This window comes from Pan paniscus, chromosome 2, assembly GCF_029289425.2.
Source record: "Pan paniscus chromosome 2, NHGRI_mPanPan1-v2.0_pri, whole genome shotgun sequence".
Taxonomy (NCBI): Eukaryota; Metazoa; Chordata; class Mammalia; order Primates; family Hominidae; genus Pan; species Pan paniscus.
In genome coordinates, this window is record NC_085926.1 from 139,629,796 (window position 1) to 139,657,780 (window position 27,985).

Sequence of the window (27,985 nt, forward strand, 5' to 3'; positions counted from 1 at the left end):
TATATAATTTGTTTTTATTCCTCTGTATGCTTTTTTTTCTTCTTCTTCTTCTTTTTTCAGACAGAGTCTCACTGTCACCCAGGCTGGAGTGCAGTGACATGATCTTGGCTCACTGTAACCTCTGCCTCCCCGGTTCAAACAATTTTCATGCCTCAGCCTCCCAACTACCTGGGACTACAGGCTTGCAACCAATATGCCCAACTAAATTTTTTTCGTATTTTTAGTAGAGACGGAGTTTCGCCATGTTGCCCAAGCTAGTCTCAAGCCCCTGGCCTCAAGTGATCCGCCCACCTTAGCCTCCCAAAGTGCTAGGATTACAGGTGTGAGCCACCGTGCCCAGCCTCTGGCTGCTTTTAAGACCTTCTTTTTATCACTGGTTTTCAGCAATTTAAGTATGACATGCTTAGTGTGACTTTCTTCTTTTTTCAGATTGGAGTTTGTTGAACTTCTTAGATCTATGCGTTTGCAGTTTTCATCAAATTTAGAAAATTTTAGACCACTCCTTTTCAAGTATTTTTTTTCTATCACTCCTGTCTTTTATTCTTCTGAAACTCTAATTATATATAGGTTAGGCTACTTGATTTTGTCCCACAGCTAAATGATGTTGTGTTCTTTTTTGGGGTTTTTTTTCGGTCTTTTTGTCCTCTGCATTTCACTTTGGGTAGTTTCTGTTGTTACATCTTCACATATTGTCTACAATGTCTACTATGCTGCAAAGTCCATCCAATGTGTTTTACTTATCTCAGACATTGTACTTTTTAATTTCTGAAAGTTCAATTTAAGTCTTTTTTTTTTTTTTTGAGACAGAGTATCGCTGTGTCACCCAGGCTGTAGTGCAGTGGTGTGATCTCAGCTCACTGCAATCTCCACCACCCAGGTTCAAGCAATTCTCCTGCCTCAGCCTTCCAAATAGCTGGGATTACATGCACTCGCCACCATGCCTGGCTAATTTTTGTATTTTTAGAGACGGGTTTTCACCATGTTGGCCAGGCTGGTCTTGAACTTGAAATATTTTGCACAGATAAATTACAAAGTCACCACCTCTGGCAAATGAATCAGAGGAAGTTCCCCTTCCAGATCCACGCTTTGGAGCCCAGCATTTGGCAAGCAGATCTCTGTTGGATTTCAGCCCCACTTACCCTCTTGGAAGGCACCTTGTGCAGGGCACAAGCACTTAACCATGTGGGTGGCCCTGGTCACAGCTGGCGTGTAGTGAATGCTCCATCAAACCTTAGCTCATGTGAGGCTGCATGGTGTAGTGGTGAGATCCAAAGCCTCTGGAGTCGACCTAGATGTAGAATCGTTGAGTTATGAAGTTTGTCCTCCTCACTTCCTGCCCTCCTTCTGTGGACCCTCTGTTCCACCTCACATCCCTGCTGTCCACTCATTTTGTCTGAAGACACTGCACACAACCAGGCAGTTCAGGAAGCCAAGTCTGGTCAAATCCTGACTAGGCTGACTGTTTCCTCAAGAGCAAGACCTTTGAGAGAGTCTGGCAGGACCATTCAGCTCTGGCCTTGCATTCCAGCTGCTGAATCAGTGGAAAATATATACAATGAGCGAGAAAGTAGCCTCATATTCAATGTGGACCCTAACTGAAATTTCATACCTGCAGCCCATGGTAAGGGCTTGAAATTGTTTTATTGATAGTCATATAACTTCTTTCAGAGCAGAGGCCATGTGTCAAACCTCTCTTAATCCCTGCAGTGCTAGGTACATAATATGCATGTAATAAGTATGCACTCAATATACTATCAGTGGCATTGCATTTGCAAAATGCTTTCATAGAAATGGCTTCATTCTGTTTTCACTACAACCTTACGAAATAGGCAGAACAGGCTTTTTCAGGCCAGTTTTATAGATGAAGGAGGTGAGGGCACATAGCCTGCCGTCATCACATGATCTGACACATGATTTGATAAGGGGTTGAAGCTGACCAGGAGTCCAGGCCTTTGCCCAAATTTCTTATTCACTCATGATGCCAGAGAGTCCCAAAGACCAGTCAGCAGTCCAGTGCAAGGCCTGCACTTTAAGAAATTTCCCATGGTGGCACATGCCTGAATTCTAGCTACTTGGGAGGCTGAGGCACAAGAATTGCTTAAATTGGAAGATGGAGGTTGCAGTGAGCCAAGATTATGCCACTTCTCCCCAGCCTGGGTGACACAGCGAGACCCTGTCTCAAAAAAATTTTTTTTTCAATAGTCCTCAAAGAAATTACAAACGTAATGACAGTACAGTTTACTTTTCATAAAACTAAAGTTATTTGATTTAAAGGGCTATCCTTTGTTTTCAGACTATGCCCTTACTAATTTGATGTAAAAATGTTTGCTCGTTTACAGTGTGGATAGTTGTTATTTCTTGACATACTAAAAGTTGCCAAACCTTTGTCTGTCCCTCTAAACTTTTGGACATTTGCTGGTATGTAAAATCTAAACCAGGAAGTCCTGCATTACATTATATCATACCATATCTTTTGAGTAAATAAACGAATTAAGGATTTAAAGCAACCAAAAATCCTTATTCTACCAACTTACCTAGGAGAAGTATCCAAACTAGAGAGAGTAGATTGGTAAAAATTGGTTTTGGGGTGTCTTTGGTCTCACATTGGGCCAATGCATCATCTTGGGTTTGGGGTTGGGGGAGGGGTTTAAAAAGAGAGATCATTCTCCAAAATAACTGGATTGAGGTTCTTTGAGTAACAATGCTTGACACGATGCCTGTGTGTGTGTGTGTGTGTGTGTGTGTGTGTGTGTGATTTTCTTTTGACAGCCTGATCAAATACTCTGCCTACTTAAGGGAAATTGACCTTGGAAACAATGTTCTGGGAGAAATGGCTGCTGCTAACATACTTGAAGCACTGAGAGCCAGAAAGACAGGTAGAGTGTTTTCAGATTATGTGTTTCCCCTCCACCTGCCCACAGCCACTCACTCCTAAACGCTGTACTACTCACAACTTGCTCTGCTTTTTTCATTTAAGTAACTGGCCCGAACTATGCAATGACCAGGAACACTGTCACAGGCCAGCCATCATTGTGTCAATTTTCCCGGTGATTTGCGCAGAGTTCAAGAATTTTTAGGATGTCATATGTAGCCTTCAATCTAAGTAATGCATGTTTTTAAAGGGAAATTTTCTCTATTGCTTTTTTTCTCTCTTGATCCTCTCATCCTTGCCTGTTCTCGAAGAAATGCTTCTCCCACTCTCCATTCTCCTCTCAGCCCAACCTGCAAAGAGGTCTCCAGATATCAATTGGAAAACTCAAGTAACACCCCCCAGTAAGATTTTGATGTGCTTTCTGGATCATCAAACGATGATTAAATTGTGATTGGCATAGGGAGAGCAGTAAGTCTTTTATGATCCTGCAATCCATTGAAAAGGAGAGAATCACATGTGGAAGGAGTTGGTTCCTTCCTATGGCCACTCCTGCCCTCTCCATCGCCAGCATGCATGACTGGAATTAATGATGGCTGCTTGCCCTGCTAATGCAGAGGAGGTGAAGAAATGTCATTTTAAATGAAGCTCAATGGAAGACTTCATAAACAGATTTGAAAATGCAAATTCAACCTTAAGAAAAGTAGAAAGAACTCTTGGTATGTTACTGGGCAGGTCAAGCGGAGAGAATTAAGCAGTCCAAGCATCTGTCTCTACCATTTCCTCAGAATGGTCTTAGAGGCATAGTATAATCTTAGATTGCATTTTTCTTTTAATGCTCTAGAGTTTTAGATAGAAGAATTATAATGATATTACTGTGTATTTTATTGACATTTTTAAAACTAAAACTCCTACATTTTTAACAGCCAATCAAGTGATTCCATGATGTTTAAGTTATCCCTTTATTTTAGAGAAACAGAATATCTACTTTCTATTCCATTAGAGTTGAATTCAACTTCAGCAGAATTACTCTGTTAAATTTAGTTCAAATATAACTTTAAGCTTGATAAACTGAAGGCAGGTTAATGCTTTCATTTTGTTTTTCCTGGCACCATAGTAACTTTTTCATTATACATTGAGGGAGAAGACGTTACAAGTCTGCAGGCAGTCTCATGACCATGACTAGAGTGAATGCTAATGACAATCAGTCTCAGATGACTTGATGGAAAGTGATTATCTCTGAGTATGTATTTGGAGCTGGAAAACATCATGCTTTGCTTAGTAAATGTTTTAATTTGCATAAATGAGAAGATAATTATGAAATATCCACCTGAAAATACAAATACGCATTTAGAAGGCATTAAAAAGTAATTTATAGTTCAAGAAATCTTTTTTTCAAATATAGTAATATGTATCATGAGTAGCCTTAATGCATCCCTCTCTTGAGCTGAAATAATTATGGTGTTTCTGATGAAACACTTCAAATGGATTGTTAGTTTGAACACCAAGAAGATTCCTCAAAACAGGGTTAACTGGTTGGGTTTTATAGGAAAAATCTCTTCCCATTCAGCCCTAATGGCATCATTTTAAACATTAAAAGCAATTAGTAGTATTACTGATTATAGAACTAATGTTCTTCAATTGATTGTTTCTTAACATTTGCAAGTTAACAAGCTAATTTCTAATTCTAATTCTAATTCGTTCATGAAATCCAAATTAACAGCCTGAGGTCACTTACTTGGCTATCAAGGAGATCTTAATGACCTGCCTTTAATGATGGACGAGGCCCAGTGAAATCTTCCTCAGAAACATTAGCAAGCTCATTTCATTAAAAAAAAAATAGCTAGTGAAACAATAAGCTGTTATCCTGTCTTACTGCTTTTTCACTAATAAGAAAACAGAGTACTGAAGGAACATTTCATTTATTCATTCTTATTTCTTTCAATATATATTTGTTAAATGCCTATCATGTACCAGGCCCTGTTCTGGGCCTGGTAGGAGGAGAGTCATGAATTCCTGCCTTCATGAGGCATATATATGATTGTATATCTGATGGGGATCATACTTAGAGGAAAAATAAAGCAAATGAGGGGGTAAAGTGTGTGTCAGGGCATGGGGGTTGCCATCTTAGGGTAGCTAGGGAAGGCTTTGCTGAGAAGGGACACTTGAGTAAAGACCTAAAGTAGTGATGGAGCAGGCCATGTGAATATCTGAGAGATGAGCATTCTGGCTAGAAGGAACAGCAAGTGCCAAGGCCTTAAGGTAGGAGCTTCCTGGTGTGTTCAGTAAAGCAGCCAGCATGGCTGAATGGAGTGAGCTAGAATGGGAGAGTCAGAGGACAAACAATTTGAGATGCAAGTATGCAGAGCAGAAAGCCTTCTAGACCCTTGTGAGGACTTTTGGGTGTAACTGTTGACATGGAAAGGCTTTTGAGAATGATAAACCTAGAAGTAACCTGATGTAACCCACATTTTAACAGGATTGCTTCAGCTGTATGTTAAAAATAGACTATAGGGGAGGCAAGGGCAGAACAAGGATTCTAGTTAGGGAGTTTTCTCTGGGAAAACTACACAGAGCCTTTCAGCAGACCCAGAACACCCAGCAAGGTGGAAAATGTGGGTTGGGGAGAAGCTACAAAGATGAGAATTAAGGAAAATTGTACACATTGAGCAGTTGAAACTCAGTCCTTACTACCACCCAGGCTTGTCTGCCCTGCTTCCAGAAGGCTGACAGCCATGTAGAAGATTGGGGTATTACTTGAGAAATTGAATAGCCCTAGAAAAAGAAATTCTAGATGCTGACAGCTGGCCATCTCCTCACCATTCAAAGAAGCCTAGCAGGTCAGCAAGCCCTGAACATACATGACAGCTGCCCATCAGCCTTTGTATGTCTTATGCTTCATTGTGAACAGATACCTGAGAACCTCCAGACACTTGAGGCAAGTCTCCAACACGAGAGACCAACCCTGAAACAGAGGGAATGAAGGAACCCTGAAGATACAGAAACAATGCAGAAAACTAAAGAAAAACCAAAAAAAGCTGTAACATTATAGCATTCTGAATGGAAGAAAAGATAAGGCATCCATAAAAAGGGAATGGGGTACTATGAAAAAAGAACAATTAGAAAATAAGAAAAAGTTTTTGGACAGTAAAAAAGATAGACAAAATAAAATATTCTGGGGGGGAAAAAAGGTAGACAGATAAAATCAAGAAAGTCAGCCCTCTGCTCCTCCAGTTTGAGAGACAGCTGCATTTTCTCATGCAGCGCCAGCTGCGCCCCTCAGACACCAGGGTGAAGGTGAAGGCCAGAATAAACAGACGTATCCACAGTGGGCCTTGGTCACCAGGGCTGCTTTTAACTCTGGCAAAGTGGATGTTGTCACCATCAATGACCCCTTCATTGACCACAACTACATGGCCTACATGTTCTAGTATGAGCATGTTCCAGTATGAACAAGGCCAAGTTCCACATGACCTCCAAGGAGTAAGACCCCTGAACCACCAGTCAGAGCAAAGAGGACGAGAGAGGCCCTCAGCTGCTGGGGAGTCCCTGCTGCACTCAGTCCCCCACCACACTGAGATTCCCCCCTGAAGAGGGAAGGTCTGGGGAATTCTGCTTTGTTGTGTACCATCAACAAAGTCACCTGTACTCAGCCCCCACCCCACCCCCCAAAAAAGAAAGAAAGTTTCAGAAGTGAAACAAAAGATAAGGAGATGAAAAATTGGTGAGAAAGTATAAGAGACAGAGGATCAACCTACGAACATCAGTGTCTAACTAAGAGTTTTCAGAAAGAGAAAGCAGAGAAAAGTGAAGACAGGGAATTATCAAAGGAATAAATAAAGAACTTTCCCAGAACCAAGGAACATAAATCTGCATGTTGAAAGAGCTCATTGGGTGTCCAGCACAGGGAAATACAAAAAGTATATCATGATGGCATTCAGAACACTAGGAATAAAAAGGGGATCCTAACAGCTAACTAAAAGAAAACAATTTGCATCCAAAGGACTGGGAATTAGAATGACATCAGACTTCGTAACTAGAAGCTAGGGGCAACAAAGTGCTACTGTGACAATTCTATGAGAAGTCTATACCTTCCCAACTTCTAACCATGTATGAGGCCAAAATAAAGATGTTTTCAACATGCAAGCATTCCAAACATGTGCCTCCTCTGAGTCTATTCTTAGGAAACTTCCAAAGAACATGCTTGAGCAAAATGAGAAAATAAACCAGGAAGACAAGCCAGGCGCAGTGGCTCATGCCTGTAATCCCTGCACTTTGGGAGGCTGAGGCAGGCGGATCACTTGAGGTCAGGAGTTCGAGACCAGCCTGGCCAACTTGGCGAAACCCCCCTCTCTACTAAAAATACAAAATTAGCCAGGCATGGTGGTAAACACCTGTAAGCCCAGCTACTCAGGAGGCTGAGGCAGGAGAATCACTTGAACCGAGGAGGCAGAGGTTGCAATGGGCCGAGATCGCACCACTGCACTCCAGCCTGGGCAATAGAATGAGACTGTCTCAAAAAAATAAATAAAATAAAATAAACCACAAAAACAAAGAACGCCAAGTTCAGAAATCGGAAGGCCCAATACAGGACAGTAAAAAAGGGAGTCCCAGATGATGGTTGAGGTAAATCCAAATTGGAGCAGAAAAGTAGAAGACTTTGTAAAGGAGAAAGACTTGGTTAAAAACTGAACTTATAGAGCATGTGAAATACTTAAGTATTTTGTCAACTGAGGTCAGGAGTTCAAGACCAGCCTGGCCAACATGATGAAACCCCCATCTCTACTAAAAATACAAAAATAAAAAATAAATACTTAGGTATTTTGAAAGAAATATTGATAAGTATATTTGAAATGACAGAAACCTGTGGGAAAATATTTAGAATAGGTACACAGAAAACTCTGCAAATGAAAAAACAGGCAATTATTAACTTAGACAAAAGATAGATATACAATGAAATATGTACAAAAATATACCAATGAATACACCAAGTGTTGATTTAACTAAAAATTGTGATATATCTTTATTGGGAGGCTTGGTGAGAGGAAGTTACAAAAGTCAATATGTAAAATTTTAAATGGAAATATCAAGAAATAATATAATAAGCACTTTGTTTAAAATCAGGCAGTAAATATCATGAAAAACTGCTGAATAAGTTGAAAGTGGCTGCCTCTGCAGAAGAGAACTTGGGGCCACGTGCAGTGGCCTACACCTGTAATCCCAGCACTTTGGGAGGCCAAGGTGGGAAGATCACTTGAGCCCAGGAGTTCAATACCAGCCTGGGCAACCTAGGGAGACCCCATCTCTACAAGAAGAAGAACAAGAGGAAGAGGAAGAGGAAGAAAGAAGAAGAAGAAGAAGAGAGGGAGAGGGAGGGGGAGGGGAGGGGGAGGGGGAAAGAAAGAAGGAAGGAAGGAAAGAAAGAGAAGAAAGAGAGAATGAGAGAGAGAAAGGAAGGAAGGAGGGAAGGAAGGAAGGAAGAAGAAAGAAAAGAAAAGAAGAGAAAAGAGAAAAGAAAAGAAAAAAGAAAAGAAAAGAAAGAAAATAAATTGGTCTGTTGCCCAGGCTGGAGTCCAGTGGCATGATCTTAGCTCACTGTATCCTTGAACTTCTGGGCTCAAGTGATCGTCCTACCTCAGCCTCCCAAGTAGTTAGGACTACAGCCATGTGCCACCATGCCTGGCTAATTTTAAATTTTTTGTAGAGGTTAGGTCTTGCCATTTTTCCCAGGCTGGTCTTGAACTCCTGAAACCCAAAGTGCTAGGATTGCAGGCATAAGCCACTAGCCACTGCACCCAGCCAAAAATATTTTTAAAGAGAGAATTGAAAAGTGCCTAGCTTTCTCACCATGTAATTTGTTGTTATATAACTCCAGGTCAATACCTAATGCTGGCTTAAATCATCTTAGTTTCCACAAAAGAAGAGGAAGTCTCAAACACTTGGGATATGCTTCATTGAAGAATGAGTAGAATTTTATAAGTGGAAAATAAGTAGAAAGGATGACCGAAAGTGTGGCATCCAGGAAACATAACAGTCTTTTGTGAGCTTAGGCGACACATGAATCCTCTGAGGTCTCAGCTGGCCTCCATTCCACACTCCTGGCCCCATTTCAAATGGTCTGTAGCATATGAAACACCTCACAGCCTGCGCCGTGCATGCCACACTCCCTCCTTGCCTCAGTGGTCAAGACTTTGACCTTTGTTTTCCTACTGAAGACTTTGCCTTCCCGTGCTTTGGACCTGTCCTCTATATTTCTAACTCCGAGCTTTGTTTTTCTCCTTGACCAGGATTTATACCTGTTTCCGATTAAATACTGCATCATATAGAGATAGTGTTTGGCTACAGGTAACAGAACCAGCTACAGTGCCCTACACAGGTGGAAGACGACTGGGCAGGTACAGCTACTGCACCACATCATCAATGTCCCAGATTCCTTCTCTCCTTCTCCACCATCACCTCAGCAAGTGGCCCTTATCCTCATGGCTGCAAGGTGGCTCCCACACCTGTGACCTCTCCTCTCCATTCCAGACGAGAAGAAGGAGAAGAAAGGACAAGGAGGAAGTGCTAGTATCTGATTTCTGGCCCATTCTTTTTTTTTTTTTTTTTTGAGACAGTTTCATTCTTGTTGCCCAAGCTGGAGTGCAATGGTGTGATATTGGCTCACTGCAACCTCCGCCTCCTGGGCTCAAGCAATTCTCCTGCCTCCCAAATAGCTGGGATCACAGGCGTGCACCACCATGCCTGGCTAATTTTGTATTTTTAGTAGAGATGGGGTTTCTCCACATTGGTGAGGCTGGTCTCAAACTCCCAGCCACAGGTGATCCGCCCACCTCGGCCTCCCAAAGTGCTGGGATTACTGCGCCCGGCCTCAAGTTGTGACATTCTAAACCACATTGTCTTACACCTCCAGGTTCCTTTCCATATTCATCCACCTTGCCTTCCACTGCTCTTTCCTGTGCCCAGCCTGATTTGACCTCATACTTGTACAAGCATTTTCATACTTCAACCTCAATTTACCCTCTGGAGCTGAAATTCAGTACTATTTTCTAAAGTTCTTGTTTTTCCCCTCAACTGTATTTCTTGTTTTCCCTTCTGCTTTTGGCCTCTCCCTGGAGAAGCCTGGCCTCCAGAAACTGTAGTGTTAGGCACCTCCGGCCTTATAAGCAGGACCTAGCCGTATGGCTAAATGAGAAGCAGGAAGGAGGAGAAGGGAGAGTTCCATGGGAAAGAATATGGAGGAGGGGTTGACACAGGCTCTCTAATAACACATTAGGGATTTGAGTCTTTATTTTATAGGAAAACCAGTGAGAACTCTGGGTTTCAAGTGATACAAAACCAATTCAAACTGACTTAAGTACAAAAGCAAATCTGTTGACTCCTCTAAGTCCAGGGTGGTTCTAGCTAAAAGTCCAGCTGAAATCAAGGGTTCACATAACGCCGCCCACCTCCGTCTCCTGGGAGTTCTGCTGCTGTGTTGACTTTACTCTCAGGCAGGCTCTTTCCCACATGGGGGCAAGTTGAGCAGCATTAGCCAGAGGGTTACATTCTGCCTGATTAATAATCTCAAGAAGGAGCTCTTCTTTGGACTTTCACTGGAGGACCATGAGTCACATGCACACCTGTTAACCAATCACTGTGCCAGGGAGATGAAATACACTAGACATCCCTGGGCTATGTGCATACCCTGGAGGGCAGGGGAGTGGAACCCTAAAACAAACTCAAGGTGCTGTTGCAGAAAGAAGCTGAAATGGAAGCTGGGTAGGCGGAAACAAGAGATGTCTACTAAAGAAAGAGGGCCAGTAATGGTATCAGAGCTGGTAATGAGAAGATCAGAATGTTGCTTTCAGATGATTAATCTGGAAGCAGGGTCCAGGATGGGCTTGGGGTTGGGGAAGTTTGGGATTAGGAAAACCGGTTAGGAGGCTACTCTATCATCCAGGTAAAAGACATGACAGTGAGAATGGGAAAGACAGGACAAGTGTAAGAAGTTACTTCAGAGGTAAATTAATTGTCAGCATCACTCGCACCAAGAAGGTATAAGGAAGAGGTATGAGGTCAGAGGAAAGTCACTCGGCTAATAAGAATGTGGGAGAATGCCTCTCTCAGAAGCCTAAGACCCACTCCCTCTAATGTAGTTGTGAGATATCCTACCTATTTATGATTATGTTCTTTCCCCGTGCAGGTAAACTACCGGTCTTAAAAATTACAGTCACTCCCCAGATCTCTTCAGATACCTTCAGATCAATTTGGAAAAATAGCAAGAAGTCTAACACTATGCGTAAAAAGAAGAAAAAGGTAAGTTCTTGGACGTCTGTGTCAGTGAGGAGCAGCCACCAGGGAGTGCTGTGTGGAGCCTGGGCCCTTGGGGCAGACGGCACCATCAGCTGCAGGTTTTGCATTTGATTATATGAGAATTTAGGTTCTAGGTCATGCTCCCCTAAACCATCATTCCAATCTGATGGATGATGATTGAACCAAGAGACAAGTAAGTAAGAGAACAACAGTTTCCTCAAAGATTGGCACAGACTGGGCCTCCCCTCTTTAATTCCCACCCCTACCCAAATCCTAGTTGCTGCTAGCCTATTATGGATCTGAAAAGATAAATTTACTTTTAAATTTACCTAAACTCTTTATGAAGGCTGTGCTACCTCTTAGGAGGTAATGCTTTATATATGTTTATTCTCTACTGTAAGAAGTTGAACTCCCTTTTTTCTGTAATTTATGATTTCCTGTTTATTATTTCACAGACTAAAAACTGAATATAGGTGCTATATTTCCATATGGATGTCATCTATTTCCATGGCCAAGCAGATATGCCTGGATAGATATTGCTTATTCTATAGTAATATTTTTCACTGTAACCAAGTCCCTTTGAAGTTCTCAAATTTGATGATTATTGTATGAAAGTTTAAAGTCATGTGATAATCCTGTCTTGTGATGATCCCATCACACTTGTCATTTTCTAAAATGTGGGTTTCACAAGTAGGCCTTAGTAAAAAAAGACTCAATTCTCTGAGGCTTCATCTCTCCTGCATATGAAATTTATAAGTTGAAGGAATTCATACTTTTATCTAAAAAGGAAAGAATCCTCTTTCATAAATATACCTATAGTTGGGAACAATAAGAATGCTTGGAAATAATAACCACTTCCTAAAAGACACCATCCCTAAAAATGAGGATCCTCCCTAAATGAGGAAACTTTTTTTTTTTTAAGACAGGGTCTTGCTCTGTTGCCCAGGCTGGAGTGCAATGGTGCAATCTTGGCTCACTGCAACCTTTGCCTCCTGGGTTCAAGTGATTCTCCTGCCTCAGCCTCCTGAGCAGCTGGGATTATAGGTGTGCACCACCATGCCCAGCTGATTTTTTGTATTATTAGTAGAGACAGGGTTTCACCATGTTGGCCAGGCTGGTGTCGAACTCCTGACCTCAGGTGATCCACCTGCCTTGGCCTCCCAAAGTGCTGGGATTACAGATGTGAGCCACAGCGCCCAGCCAAATGAGGAAACTTTTAATTCCTCTGCCCCACCCTGAAGATGCCACATAGCCCCGTGAGAAATGGAAGAGGTGTGGTTGATTGATATACAGATGACAGTGGGTGAGTTGAGTTTTATATGCCACAACAATTATGGTGCAGGATGAAGAGCATGGCCTAGGCAGTTAGATGAACCAGAAGTCTCTATGGAGGAACTGCTGCTTTCCAGGTACTGAGCCTGGGCAGTCAGTTCACCTCATGCTCCTCAGTTTCCTCTTGTGTAAGACATAGTTAAGAGTAGCAGGGCTGGGTGCAATGGCTCATGCCTGTAATCCCAGCAATTTGGGAGGCTGAGACAAAAGGATCGCTTGAGGCCAGGACTTCAAGACCAGCCTGAGCAACATAGTGAGACCCCCTATCTCTACAAAAAATTTAAAAATTAGCCAGCTGTGGTGGCATGTGCCCGTAGGCCTTGCTATTTGAGAGGCTGAGGCAGGAGGATTGCTTAAGCCCAGGAGGATAACGCTTCAGTGAGCTATAATTGCACCACTGCACTCCAGTCTGGGTGAGGAAGTGAGACCCTATCTCAAAAAAAAAAAAAAAGGGTAGTGCCTATCTCAACTGGTGAGCATTGAATGAGACCACACATGTCAAGCATTTTAGAACAATGCCTTGTTCATATTATACACTCAAAAATAAATATGAGTGGCTCCTATTATTGCTGCTGTTATTGTGGATGTTAGAATTGAGTGGTGCCAGTTATTTCACCTATGACAACCACACAAGAAACATAGGAAAGAAATGAAAAAAAGAAGACTGAAGACCCCTTCACTTTGAAGTAAAAATAAAAAACGAAAATTTCATTCATTCTATCTACAAATTTAAAAAGTGCTAGCAAGTTTGTGGAATCAAACTAACTGTAGGCTAAGAATGGTATAGTAAATTAGCTCCACTCTCCAGGGTCTTAGGATCTAGCTAAGAAGACAAGATCTTCGGCCAGGCACGGTGGCTCACGCCTGTAATCCCAGCATTTTGGGAGGCCGAGGCGGGTGGATCACCTGAGGTCAAGAGTTCAACACCATCCTGGCCAATATGGTGAATCCCTGTCCCTACTAATAATACAAAAATTAGCCAGGCGTGGTGGCACATGCCTGTAATACCAGCTACTCGGGAGGCTTAGGCAGGAGAATCACTTGAACCCGGGAGGTGGAAGTTGCAGTGAGCTGAGATCACGCCATTGCACTCCAGCCTGGGTGACTATAGCAAAACTCCGTCTCCAAAAAAAAAAAAAAAAGACAAGATTTTCTTGCATTAAAAGTGAACAACAATAAAGTATATGACTTGGAAAAATATATGTCATTAAGCAGGATAAGAAAGGCCATAGAGTAACAAGATCAATGTAACAAATTTACCAGAACTGATGTATCCGATATGTGAGAGCTCCTGAGAACTGTTCCTGCTTAAAAGAAATGAAAATAGACTGGGTGGGCACCGTGGCTCACGCCTGTAATCCCAGCACTTTGGGAGGCCGAGGTGGGCCGATCACGAGGTCAGGAGATCGAGACCATCTTGGCCAACATGGTGAAACCCCATCTCTACTAAAAATACAAAAACTAGCTGGTCGTGGTGGCCCATGCCTGTAATCTCAGCTACTCAGGAGGCTGAGGCAGGAGAATCGCTTGAACCAGGGAGCTGGAAGTTGCAGTGAGCTGAGATCATGCCACTGCACTCTAGCCTGGCAAAAGATTGAGACTCCGTCAAAAAAAAAAAAAAAAAAGAAAGAAAAGAAAAGTCAAAAAGACCTTTTTTGAAATTTGCCACACATATCCACTGGGTAGGAGTGTAAAATCAGAATACCCCTTTAGCGGGTCTTTTGGCAGTGTTTATTAAAATGAAAAATACATAGCTTTTGACTTGGCCATTCTACTTTTAGAAATTTGTTTACTGTCACATGTGTGCAAGGAAATATGTATGAGGATGTTCACTGCAGCACTCTTTATTTTACGTGGGAAATAACTAAATTTTTCTCAAAGAGTTTCAGGGGAATAAATCACAGTAAATGTGTGTGGTAGAATACTATGCAGTCATTGAAAGAATAATGTGGATACGTAAGTGCTTATATGGAAAAGTATCCAAGTAACACCATTTTTAAAAACAGGTGAGAGAATAGTATATGTGAAAAATTCATACAAAAATGAATTGACATAGTATAATCCAGCAATTTCACTTGTGTGTATACATCTAAAAGAATTGAATGTAGCGTCATTAAGAGATATTTGAACACCATGTTCAAAGCAGCATCATTTACAATAAATCAATGGTGGAAGTAGCCCAAATGTCCATGGAGAGATGACTGGATAAATTAAATGTGATATATATATAAAATGGAATATTACTCGGCCTTAAAAACGAAGGAAATTCTGACACATGCTATGACATGGATAAACCTTTAAGAATATTATGCTAAGTGAATAAGTCAGTCACAAAAAGACAAATACTGCATGCCTCCACTTAGATACTTACAGTAGTCAAAATCAGAGACAGAAGGTAGAATGGTGGTTGGGAGGACGTGTGAGGAGGGAGTTATTGTTTAATAGGTACAGAGTTTCAGTTTTGCAAGATGAAAAAGTTCTGGAGATTGTTTGCACAACACTGTGAGCATACTAAACACTACTGAACTGTACACTTAAAATGGTTAAGACGGTAAGTGTTACGCAAATTTTACCACAATTAAAAAAAAATTTTTAATTGATGCATTGTGTGTCTGCTTGTACACATACAGGAATTTCTGGAGAGTCTATTAATGGTACTTGGGTTTTTATTGTATTCCTGTTTCACTGTTTTTATCATTTGTGAGCTGTCAATTTTTAAAAACTTAAAATTGTTCAATAAATTATGATGAGCTTGTTAAACATCTGTAACAGTGCTCTTTGCTTGCTGTGTGACCTGGTGCCAAAAGTGTAGAAGCACAGTAAATGCTGTGATTTCCTGGGAGGACATGAATATGTGGTGGCAAAGAGTGGCCAGTGAGAACAGAAAGATGAGTACATTTTTTCTAAGCACAGAGGGCAATCCAGCTGAGGAAGGTAGGGGAAGTTCTATCCAATTTCAGAGATGTTAACATGTGAGGAAAAGACCATCCATGGTACACTTGGATGACTGTGCAGACCAATCTCACGAGGATCCTGCAGAGGGGTGCCGGGGATGGCCTTGACAGGTAGGTTGGGGCCATATTGTGGCGGGACTTAAATGAACAATCAGGACATTTAGATTTTGTTCTGATGATAATGTGGAGCTTTGGAACATTTTGAGCAGGAGAGTGTCAGGAGGTAGGAAAATTAACCAGGCATGTTAGATTGAATGGCAGTTAGACTGGGGAGGAAAGGCAGGGAAGAAGTCAGTACACTGTAATCCAGAAGCAGGGTGATGAAGTTAAGCTCCACAATAGGAAATGGAAAGTTTGGTTGATTCTAGAAATTTCTAAAGAAAGAATGAACAGATAATTACGTATGAAGGGCGAGGAAGGGAAAGAGTCAACAGTGACCGTGGTTTCAGACCAGGACAGTTATACCTACGAGAGAATTACATCTCAGACAGAGAAAGGGAATTGTTGAAAGAAAGCTAAATTTTGCAAGAAAGGAAATGAACTCCCTTTCACCTGTCAAGTTTGAAGCAACAATGAGCCATTCAAGCCGATGTCACCAATATCTAATAGAAAAAACTCAGCAAATTTCAAAAAAGAGACAAAAGCATACACACAGTGCTATACTCATCCGCACCTGCAGCTCAAGAAGATTCAATGTGGAGCAATTTTAGACAAATGGATTAAAATCAATCCCCAAAACTCTACTTTCTCAGGAAAGTCACCAGGTTTCTAAAGAAGGCATCATGAGATTTAGGCATGGGTTTTTCTATTTCATTTTTCATCTATTCTGAAATATTCTACACCACTTCTTTTTTTACATCCGAAATTGATTTACGTCACACAATTGATGATTGATGTCTACAATTAATGAAATATAATGTTGGGAGGATTTAAGGAATTCTCCAACAAAGGCTGATTGCCTTGGTCACATGTACGCTTTCAGTATGGGGTGTGTGTGTGTGTGTGTGTATGTGTGTGTGTGTTGGGGGAGTGGGGTGGCAGGACTAATGATTTCCGGCCATAGCACCTTCACCTAAGACCAAGAGAGGCAAATGAACTGGAGGGTTCCATGTGACCGAAGAAGACCAGAAAATGCTCAGGGACCTATGGACATAAACACAATTATTTCCAAGAAAAAAGATGAGCCATAACTCTTGTCTGACAAGTGTGATGGAGAGCAGACTTGCTTAGAAGGACATTCCCAGGAGGAGGCAGCATATACATTTCGGGCTAGTTTTGATCTCTAGCCTCTAGGAACAATTTTCTCGCTTTGTCATTATGGTTCCAAACATTGGTCCCTTTGGGGAAACTACTCCAGCTCAACAAGCAAATGTCATCAGGTTTGTTTTTGTTTTTATTTCTTTCCCTAGTACAGGAAAGAAGTCCAGAATATGCCACTATAGCATAAGGATTATTTTGAGCTAAAGGCATTTGAGAATCAGTGGATGCAGGAAGAGTTGTTTTATTTTATTTTAATTTTTTCCCTGAACTTACTTGCCTCTCAAAAGAATTCAACTGTCTTAAATTCCTTCCCAGCAATTTCAAAACCAGGGAAGATTGACCCTATCTTTAGAAACAGGAAGTTGGTACTGGGATAATAAATCACCTAATAGACTTTGTCACAAAACTATCATATCTCCCATCTATTCTCCCAAAGGCCTATTTATCTTTTCTGAAAGTTTTTTCCCAGAAGTACCCTTTCTCCTTCTCCCTTTCCTTTATTTAGACAGTGTATAAGCTCCAAATTCTAATTGCTCCTTGAGTCATAATTTTCTGTGAACTCTGACTGCTTCAGTGAATAAAAATCTATCTTTTCTCCTGCTAAGCTGTGTTTTGTTGGTTTAATTTGCAGTCCCCCGAATACTGAACCTAAGAGGGTAGAGTGAAAGTTTTACCTCCCTGGCAACAGGAAAACTTATTTTGTTAAAGATGAATGGCATAGAAGGGGGAAATGGTGGTTGGAGTGAGGACCAAAGAAATAACAAAAATGTCCACTTGTACTGAGACAAGTTTTTCCTAAATATTTATTAGTTCGTCCTTAAATATTTGCTTAAGAGAAGTCCTCAAAATGAAAGAAACTATGTCTTCAATGTACTAAGCAGAAGGAAAGGAGACTGTGCAGCTGAGGAAGCCAGGCCTGAAAAATAAGTGTGGGTTGTGTCGCCACACACCAAGGACTGGTGAGAGGAACAACGCACAGTGGTGGAGCGGGAACTGAGCAGGCCATGAGGAGGACAGATATTTGTTTTGCTGCATTCAAGGCCGCCTATAGTTCCTGCCCTTTGGGTGCTCATGATGGCAGACAAGCCCTCATGAAGGTGAACCAAAGGAGGGTAATCACAGGGGACCCGTTGGCCCCACCACGCCTGAACAGCTGCTGCAGCCTGAACTTTCTGCCTCACTCCTGCTTTCCTTTCTCCCCGTGTATGCTTGCTTGTTGCACTGAACTCTGGCGCATCACTCATTCCTGTTCTTTTTGTCAGGAGAAAAAGTTCTCCTGACATGCAGTGTGTCAAAACCGTACTCATCTCCTCCACCTGCCTTCCCACTTCCCGCCCCTATGCTCCCTCCTGGCTTCTATTTTAGATTTCATTGCAGCAGACACCTCTCTCCAGATTTCATGCCTCAGCAAGGGCACATACCATTCCTCCAGCGAAACCATTCTTTTCCTTTTCACCATTTCATCCTTTTGACTTTCAAACTTCTCACCAACTGGGTGCGTTTTATCCTCCTCTGGTGCCAGCCTTCCTTCTTTGTTAGATACCTAGCATTTACAGCCATCTCTAGGCAGATGTGTGGTCGTTCAGTAAGAAGAGAACACATGTTTTGTGTGCTCACTCCAATGGGTGTCTGGCTTATAAAGTAGATGTGGTCCAATTCCTGTCTGCTGCCACCATTGTGCCCTGCTCTGGCCAACAGCTCAGAGAGGTTTGCTCTCTCCACTAGCCCTGAAGGCCTCCCATGTTCCCCAGTTCAAACTTCACCTCTCTCATGAGGCTTTCCCTCACTGCATCCTCTACCTCTCTCATGAGGCTTTCCCTCACTGCATCCTGTACCCTCACAGCCCTTAACACACCACTCAACAAATACACATTTGCATCTAACCAAATGTGACCCTGCGCCCATATTTATGTTTCTATATATTAACGCATTCTTGTTTCCCCTGCCAGGCTCCATTAGTCTGGTTAGCTTTTGCCCAGGTATCAGGAGATGAGGGGATGGGGAGAGGCTCAGAATCCAAACTTGACAGAGTAGGTGTCCACCACTAGGTGATGGTGGGGTCAGGCATCTCCTTAGGCTGGCTGTGCTTCTGTTTTCTTTTCAATGGAGATACCGGCTTTCTTGGAAACACATGTGATGGTGGGCTAGCCGTAGAAGCACTACTACAATAACGATGTGATCTTTGTCATTTCACTTCTTCAGACCTCATTAGTCCTACATATAAAAAGAGGAAGTTAAACTAGCTCAAATGTACTGAGCAGAAGGAATGGAAACTGTGCAGCTGAGGGAGCGGGGCCTGAAAAATAAGTGTGGGTTGTGTCGCCACACACCGGGACTCCTGGGATCCTGACCTCTTTTAGGGGTCAAAAGAGGGCAAACTAGTTGCCTAACAATATTTAGAGCTATTTCTCTCTTTTCACTCTCATTCTACGAGTGTACACCGGAGTTTCTAGCAACTACATGGTATGTGAAGTCATCCCTCTAATGATAACCTGTAATGAGGTTATTACTGTGATTTTTAATGAATACATTTTAAAATGTTTTAATTTCTTCAAAAGCAAACATTAATCTCTATATATGTGTGTATACATATACAGGAAATGTATGAATATATATTCATTATATATATGAATATACATATATTCATTGTATATGTGTATATATATTCATACATAATGTGTGTGTATATATATATATACATATATGTATTTATACATTTCCTACATAAATAAAAGTTCTTTAAGGTCCTAATAATTTTTAAGTGAAAAGGAGTCCTGAGACCAAAAAGTTTTGAGAATCACTGAACCAGATTTCTAGATCTTTAAGATCATTAATTCACTCAACAAATAATTGCGCCTCCTGTGGCCGGGCATTTTGCAGATACCGAGGATAATGTGGTCGTAACAACATGTTTCCTGCTCTGATAGAGTTTTACATTTGGGAGGGAAGAGACAAACGAATAAATTAACAAGATAATTTCTGAGAGCAGTAGCTTTAATGAAGCCGTAAAGCAGGACACATATTCCTGCACAATCTGTGCGCCTGCTCAGACGTAACACCCCGCAGCGCAGCAGGCAGATTCAGCGGCGTCGCCCCAAAAGGGCCCGAGCCCTCTCAGTTGCCCTAGGACGGCGAGGGCGGGGCCTGCCCGCCCCCCCGGCGCTGGCGTCAGGTGACGACACTGGGCCGCGCCAGCCAATCGTGGGCGGCCGGGGTCTAGGCACCACGGTGGCTGGCGGCCTGCAGGCGGCCTGCGGGCGGCGCTGTGGCCCGTCGGGCGGCTCCAGAGAGCCGCCCTAGCCTTCCGCCTTCCCCAAGCCAACGTCTCCGCCGTCGGCTCCGCGGCGCCGCCATGGCCGACGTGGAAGACGGAGAGGAAACCTGCGCCCTGGCCTCTCACTCCGGGAGCTCAGGCTCCAAGTCGGGAGGCGACAAGATGTTCTCCCTCAAGAAGTGGAACGCGGTGGCCATGTGGAGCTGGGACGTGGAGTGCGATACGTGCGCCATCTGCAGGGTCCAGGTGATGGGTAAGCGCTGCACGCGAGGCCAGGGCCGCGCTGCGGCCTCCGGGAGCCGACCTTGGGGTTGGGAAGGGACGGGCGTCCGTCAGAAGCCTCGGAAAGTGCCCTGCCTGGGAGAGTGGGTGGAGGTCGCCCTGCCCCGGCGCCGGAGGAACGCGGAGCCACGCTCCTGCTGCGACTCCTGAGGGCTGCGGCCGCCGCCTGGGGCTGCGGGGTTGTGCAACAGGCGCCCGGCGCCGGGTGGTTGGTGTTCTAGGGAGAGAGACGGGCAATAAACGGAGTTAAACGAGGTAATTTCAGGTAGTGATGGGTGTGACCAAGAAAGTAAAACCGGGTGATTGTTGGGAACTAGCAGGAAACACTTCGGTTTGTGTGTCCAGCCCCAGCCCCAGCTCTAAAAGCTCATCACAAGGTGGTCAGGGTAAAGGCCGTGATTCAGCAGTGAACTTTAATAGTCTTGGTCACCACCAAAGTGATGCTCCAGAGTCATCTTCCACAAAACGACACCCTTAGTTCTCCTCGAGGGACGCAGGAAAGTGTTCATAGCCATTGCATTTCCGGATTAGCTTACCGCCGCTCTTCGAATGGCTTTTAAATCTGGATTGATCTAAGACGGTTCAGATAGCACTAGCGTGGCTTGAAGGGGACAGTGTGGTTCAAGAATATCTAAGTTTCATGGAAGCTGAAGAATTGTAAGCCCTTTTTTCAGAAACGTAAAACTTCACCTCCATCACACCCCCCTCTCCATATTGGATGCCATTTCCTGGAGAAGATACTGTGCTGCTCTGAGTCATGCCTTTGTGGAGAACCCTCTTACAAATATGTCTTCTTTCTGTGATATTTTGAGTTAAAATATTAGATCAAGTGAAACTTTTCAGAACAGCTTAATCTTGTTATATTTTATATGGTTCTAAGAACTCAGACCACTTTGAAAAGCAGGTGCTATTTAAATGCAAGTTGTATTTTCAGATAGGGCATTTAAAATTACTATGAGAGCCTCTTCAGTGGAGTTCTTTATTGAGGGTAGTTAAAGAAAACGGACATTTCTATCGTTTGAAAACTGTGACTTGTCTTGAAAAATGAGAGAATTGGAGAACATACAGAGAATTGCTCACCTTAAGGGGGGTGAGACTTTAAACATACCAGAATCAAGAGATTTCGCAGTTTATGCTCTTTTGTCTTTTATTCCTAAGGGCTTGTTTCAAAGAGGATTTACAACAATTGGATTCAGATATTTTTATCTTTCTCTTTTGAAAGACCTTGATATTAGACATGACCCACTTATTTTACATGGATCACTTGAGCCCAGGAGTTTGAGACCAGCCTAGGCAACATCGCAAGACCCTGTATGTACAATTAAAAATTAAAATAAAAAGCTGACCAGGCATGGTGGCCTCCAGCTACTCTGGAGGCTGAGGTGGGAGGATCCCTTGAGCCCAGGAGGTCGAGGCTACAGTGAGCCTTGTTCCTGCCACTGCCACTGCCACTATACTCCAGCTTGGGTGACAGAATGAGACCCTGTCTCAGCAACAAACAAACAAAACATATGAGGCTTTAAAAGTATCTAGTTTATTTGCCAGCAATACAGCTGCCCCTACCCCCACTTAGGAATCATAATTTCTAATTTGGGAAGCATTTTTAACTGATCCAGGAGACTCTTTTTTTTTTTTTTTTTTAAAGACAAGTTTCGCTAAACATTTTATCTCCTAAATAAATTTCCTTTAGTTTAAAGGAAACTAAGCTTTCACTTAGTTCCTTTCCAGTTTAAAAATAATGTTCCCAAAGGGTATTTTCAAAAGACTTGTCTCCCAAAAAGCTATTTCCTCCCCAAAGGAAAAACATTTAAAGAGTAAGTGGAAATGTATAACCTGAAATAATGATTGAAACTTTGCAACAAATAAACTTTACTGAGAGATTTTAATGTAGGTCAAAGTATAGACTATAAATGACACATTTCATCATAAACTTTCTAATTATAGCAAGTATTCTGCTACTACAGGATCAGTCTTGCATATTTACAACAGCTGTACTTTGGGTTCAGGAAATTATTCTAGGCTAGACCTTTGTATTTTGTTTATGAGGTGTTAAAACCCACTTAGAGGTCAGGTGACAGCAGAAGGAAATTTTTTTTCCAGACTTCCTAGTCCTTACCCTAGCATCGTTCTAAAAGGTGTTATTGTACTCCTTAGAAATGTGCTGTTTTAGATTCTAGGAAGATCATTAAAGCAATTTTTTATCTTTTATCTGAAACTTTAGGAATTTGTGTAGATTTGGGTCAGTTTTGATAATCTACATCAGAGCTATAAGTGTAATTTAGAGATTCCTAGATTCAGCAACAAGAACCCACTTAGTTCCCTTTCCTTAGTATTTGGAATTTGTCTCACACACTTGTGATTTATTATACTTTCTGCTCCCAAGACTTGCCTGTCAGCCCATTCTGATATGGATAACACTCTCTTCGTTTCCACTCTCCTCCCTTCATTCAGAAAGGAGTGATGATTACACAGTGAGCAAGTGCTGATGAAAAGGGGAATAGGTTTGCTAGTACAGCCAGTTATAATAGCCAGAGTAACCCTTCATGACTGTATCACCTTGGATATTTCACATAACTTTTTGGAGCCTTATTTTCCTAATTTGTAAAGAGGCAGTTGGGATCACCAACCTTAATATTAAAATTCTGTGATTGCACAGAACTAGCGCCAGATTCAGGCAGGATGTCTTCACTGTTATATCACAACCCTCATGATATTTAGGTGTTTGTCTACGTCCCCATTTGCTCCTGAGCCCCTTGAGACCCAGCCTTGGTCATTTTGGTGTCCCCAGTGCATAACTCCTTGCACAGAGGAGATAGTAATTGTGGGATTGAAGAAAACCTCAGGAGGCAGTGGTTGTTTTTAATCCACACTGAAGAGACTAGGGCAGTGGTGTTTTTTTAAGGGTAAGAGCATGTGGAGAGGAGCAAACAAATGCCTGAGCAGAATCCAGTGTAAGAAGAGAAGCAGGCTTCAACTTAACCGTGTTTCTATTTTTACAGAATTATTTTTCTCCTATTTATGTTAAAAACTATTTTCTGTTGGTTCAAACTTCCTTTTACCCAACTCTGACTCCTCTTCCAGCTAGTGAACGAGTCCATTTTTGCTCCCTAAAATATTCTATATTACTTTTTTCATTAAGCTGATAGTATTCCAGATTGAATTTTGAAAACTTCTAGTACAGCCTTTAGGATCTCATTTTTAGTATTTACACCTACTCCACTATATTAGAAGTTACTATAAGCTCACTGGGCATGCTCATGGGCAGTTTATTTTCAAGGCACCCTTTTAAATAACCCATACATATAATGTTAGTATTTGTTTATATATACATCAAGAAATTCTAGAAGGATACCCAAGAAACCAGTAATAAAGTAATTTATTAAAATACTTTACCATTGTTGGGTAAATACTTTGGGCTCAGACTTATCTGTATTTTCTTTCTTTTTTTTAAAAAAAAAACTTTTAGGTTCAGGGCTACAAGTACAGGGTTGTTACATAGATAAACTTGTGTCACAAGGGTTTGTTGCACAGATTATTTCATCACCCAGGTATTAAGCCTAGTACCCATTAGTTATTTTTCCTGATCCTCTCCACCTTCCACCCTCCAAAAGGCCCCAGTGTGTGTTGTTCCCTGCTATGTGGCCATGTGTTCTCATCATTTAGCTCTCAAGCATTTTCTTTTTTTTTTTTTTGAGACGGAGTCTCGCTCTTTCGCCCAGGCTGGAGTGCGGTGGCGCTATCTCGGCTCACTGCAAGCTCTCCCTCCTGGGTTCACGCCATTCTCCTGCCTCAGCCTCCCGAGTAGCTGGGACTACAGGCGCCCGCCACCACGCCCGGCTAATTTTTTGTATTTTTAGTAGAGACGGGGTTTCACCATGTTAGCCAGGATGGTCTCCATCTCCTGACCTCGTGATCCGCCCACCTCAGCCTCCCAAAGTGCTGGGATTACAAGCGAGCATTTTCTTACAAAGAAAAAACCTTAGTGTTTAGGGATATCTAGTATTTACTTATTTTATCTGTAAAATTCTCGCCAGTTTGTATCATCCCCACTTAATATATAAATACCTCACAGTATTGTCCCTTTTTTACAGATGAGGGAATTGGAGTTCATAATTGGTCCGAGGCCCTGAACCTAATAAATGCCAGTGAAATGGGATTTGACCGTAGATCTGGCTCCACAGCCCTCGCTTTCCCCTCTGTCTCACTGGCTTCTCACCAGCCTTGTCTGGATGACCGTCAGTAGCAACCTATTGGAAGCATACAAAGCAGTTTATTTTAGAGGAACTCTCAAGTGTCTTAGGGTAGAAAGTAAAAAGTTGCTTCTTAGGAGTTGCTAAAGGAAAGCTTCTGTGTCAGTAAGTATGGATGACTTTAAAAAACTTGTTTATGAAAGAAGCAATTTTTTAATTTAATTTTTTGTAAGTTATATATTCATATAGTTCAGAAATTGAGGAAGGTATGTATATTACCTGGAAGAGGAGTGAAAACTCTCCTTCCCATTCCAAACCCTGCCAGTAAACTTTATTATTGGTTCCTTGGGTATCCTAGTGTTTCTTGATGTATGTATAAACAAATGCTAACATATATATATGGTTTATTTAAAGGGTGTCTTGAAAATAAACTGTCCATGAGCATGCCCAGTAAGCGTATGGTAACTTTGAATATAGTGGAGTATGGCATATTTTTCTCTAGTAGTTTTCTCTATTGGCACCGTCAGGACATCTTTTCATCAGAGCTTATAAAAATAGAGGATTTGTTAACCCTTGTGAAATTGCTCCTGGTTATAATTAGTAGAATGCCTTGTACTTTATTCCTCTTTAAGTAGTTATGTTCAGATGAGAAATTAATAGTATGAGTCTTTATTGCCATCTCTAACCCTTAGGGCTTTTGACTTTGAAGCGTCTGGTTTTTAAAAATTGCATTCTGAGCATCAGAATGAGAATTGCTATTTGTTTACTTTTAGATGCCTGTCTTAGATGTCAAGCTGAAAACAAACAAGAGGACTGTGTTGGTATGTTGTAATTTTGTTCTCTGGCTTTTTCAACTGAAGGTTTTCTCTCAGTAGGGATGTTTGAATTTGAAATTAAGATTGACTTTATCAATACACAAAAATAAACTGTAAAGCAGTGATCCATTGTTAATATAAAATATGTTGGTTCTCAAAAGAGTTTAATGGAATGAACCTGCAAATCCTTTTATTGCCATAATTAAGAAGAATTGGTTATATATTCCAGACATGGTCATAATAAACATTTTGGTAATCAAAAATTAAATATTTTCTATTAAGAAAATTATAAAATCAGAAATTTGTCAAAACATTATTTGAATTTTGGCTGTTATAGGTCACTTTGGGTTCTAATAAGGCATTTCACTTTTCAATACTCTTATAATACAGTATTTAACTTTAAAACCAGAGTAGAAAAATTCTAAGTCTCAAGTATATTTTTGGAATGTGGTTTGTGTATCAAATTTTCTTTAGAGTCTTAGACTACAAAAGTTGTCGTAGGCTAAATATTTTAGGCAGTTCAAAGATTTTTATGCCCTAGTTCTTGAGGTGATCAAGTCTAGATTGCTATATAAACATGTTTATAGATTTTCTTAGAATAAAAGATTGGCTTTGTATTTTGTGTTTGCATGGTGTACATAGAACACAAATACATGGTGTACATAGAACTTCTTAATATTGATTCTTGCAGTTTTGATCCAGTTCTTCCTCCTGAAACGCTTAGAATGTTTCACCCTTGCTTCCTACCCCCTGTAGCCAATTTTCATAGGCATTTTTTTCTTTTTTTCTGCCTTGTTTCTTTCATTTAATCTTTTTCTCTTGTCATATAGCTCAGTTGATCAAGCAAGGGACAGATGAATCCCAAATTCAAGATTGCATTCTAGATTGTGGATGATTTCCCTTGTTTTAAAGTTTTTCTTTCATGCTGCTTGTTTAAAAAGTATTAATTTGGGAATTGTGAGGGGCAGGCCACTTTCTTTGATCACAGAGAGACCTCTCTCTCCAGCCAGCCACTTTGAAAATTTCATCGTCACATGAGAAATTGCACTGCTTATGGGTGACTTAACACAATTCATCACTTCTAGAAAACAGCTCAGCTCAGATGCACAACTGAATGTTTAGAAGCATGTTATTTATAATAGCCTACTGCATACTAAAAACATTTACAACTCATTCTGTCTTGGTAAATAAAAATTAGAAGGACATTTTTCCATAAAATAAAGCCCAGAAGATCTCTAAGGTCAGTGCATGACTGAGAAGGTCAGATCTAAGGAAGGTTCAAGTCCGTTCATCTAACTTCAAGAAGACAGCATGTGGAGCTGTGTAGGAACTAGGGGTCATCACATCACCCATAGATTCTAGAACAGGGATGGAAAGGCTCTCAAATAGTGACTTACGTCTCTGTGTAACTTACACATTTAAGTTTCTGTTTCTTTATAGATAGAAAAACATTATTTTGGCCAATTAACTATCTTTTTTCAAGATTATTATTTGTAATATAAAATAAGCTATAATTTTGAGTTCAGTGTTTAAATTGAAATATGTAATGTCAGCTCTTCTTTTTCTTTCTTTCAGTGGTCTGGGGAGAATGTAATCATTCCTTCCACAACTGCTGCATGTCCCTGTGGGTGAAACAGAACAATCGCTGCCCTCTCTGCCAGCAGGACTGGGTGGTCCAAAGAATCGGCAAATGAGAGTGGTTAGAAGGCTTCTTAGCGCAGTTGTTCAGAGCCCTGGTGGATCTTGTAATCCAGTGCCCTACAAAGGCTAGAACACTACAGGGGATGAATTCTTCAAATAGGAGCCGATGGATCTGTGGTCCTTTGGGACTCATCAAAGCCTTGGTTTAGCATTTTGTCAGTTTTATCTTCAGAAATTCTCTGCGATTAAGAAGATAATTTATTAAAGGTGGTCCTTCCTACCTCTGTGGTGTGTGTCGCGCACACAGCTTAGAAGTGCTATAAAAAAGGAAAGAGCTCCAAATTGAATCACCTTTATAATTTACCCATTTCTATACAACAGGCAGTGGAAGCAGTTTCAGAGAACTTTTTGCATGCTTATGGTTGATCAGTTAAAAAAGAATGTTACAGTAACAAATAAAGTGCAGTTTAAAACCCAACTCTTACTCTTAATTTGTTCCTAATATGTATTTTTGGCAGGGAGAGGGAACGGTCCATGAAATCTTTATGTGATATGAGGATTTTAAGTTTGGGCCAGTGAACAGGGTAAATAAAATTTAACTTTTGGGCATATGGAATTTTGATTGCCTTTAAAGTTACTATTCTGTATCATTGATTCATCAAGAAAACCTAGATCTCCACTCACCTCACTGTTCAATCATTGAGTGGTAAAGGACAGAAGTATTTTCTAGTTCTGGTCAGATGATATAATTTTTTTTTTTTTTTTTGTGGGGGTGAAGTCTTGCTCTGCCACCCAGGCTGGAGTGCAGTGGCATGATGTCAACTCACTGCAACCTCCACCTCCCGGGTTCAAGTGATTCTCCTGCCTCAGCCTCCCAAGTAGCTGGGATTACAGGTGTGTGCCACCACACCCGGCTAATTTTTGTATTTTTAGTAGAGACGGGATTTCCCCATGTTGGCCAGGCTGGTCTCAAACTCCTGACCTCAGGTGATTCGCCCGCCTCAGCCTCCCAAAGTGCTGGGATTACAGGTGTGGGCCACTGCACCCGGCCCAGATGATATAATTTAACTGTGTTT

At 41.5% G+C, this 27,985-nt stretch overlaps 2 protein-coding genes across 3 annotated transcripts in view; both read left to right on the forward strand.

Annotated features, from left to right (window-relative positions):
• The window catches only part of LOC106634614 (uncharacterized), a 76,190-nt gene extending 58,974 nt beyond the window's left edge, over nt 1-17,216 (forward strand). The window contains exons 9-11 of the mRNA XM_034957525.3: nt 2,770-2,876; nt 11,052-11,164; nt 11,617-17,216. Coding sequence (XP_034813416.2) covers nt 2,770-2,876; nt 11,052-11,164; nt 11,617-11,628 — 232 coding nt within the window. The 3' untranslated portion in view covers nt 11,629-17,216. The remainder of the gene's footprint in view (nt 1-2,769; nt 2,877-11,051; nt 11,165-11,616) is intronic.
• Nucleotides 17,217-19,788: 2,572 nt separating this feature from the next.
• RNF7 (ring finger protein 7) lies at nt 19,789-27,387 on the forward strand. Of its 2 annotated transcripts, none has more exons than XM_003826525.5 (3): nt 19,789-20,234; nt 25,227-25,274; nt 26,844-27,387. In XM_003826525.5, exons 1-3 carry the CDS (start codon nt 20,060-20,062, stop codon nt 26,960-26,962), a joined length of 342 nt encoding a protein of 113 aa, XP_003826573.1. In that variant the 5' UTR covers nt 19,789-20,059; the 3' UTR covers nt 26,963-27,387. The 2 variants fall into 2 exon arrangements, with proteins under 2 accessions (XP_003826573.1, XP_008950169.1); XM_008951921.4 differs by having other exon boundaries at nt 19,901-20,227.
• The last annotated feature ends 598 nt before the right edge of the window (nt 27,388-27,985 follow it).

Bases quoted from the DNA above. Each gene is read 5' to 3' on its own strand.
- RNF7 (XM_003826525.5), top strand. From the start codon at position 20,060: ATGGCCGACGTGGAAGACGGAGAGGAAACCTGCGCCCTGGCCTCTCAC. The intron at 20,235-25,226 runs GTAAGCGCTGCA...GTTTACTTTTAG, and splicing joins CTGCAGGGTCCAGGTGATGG to ATGCCTGTCTTAGATGTCAA. The intron at 25,275-26,843 runs GTATGTTGTAAT...TCTTTCTTTCAG, and splicing joins CAAACAAGAGGACTGTGTTG to TGGTCTGGGGAGAATGTAAT.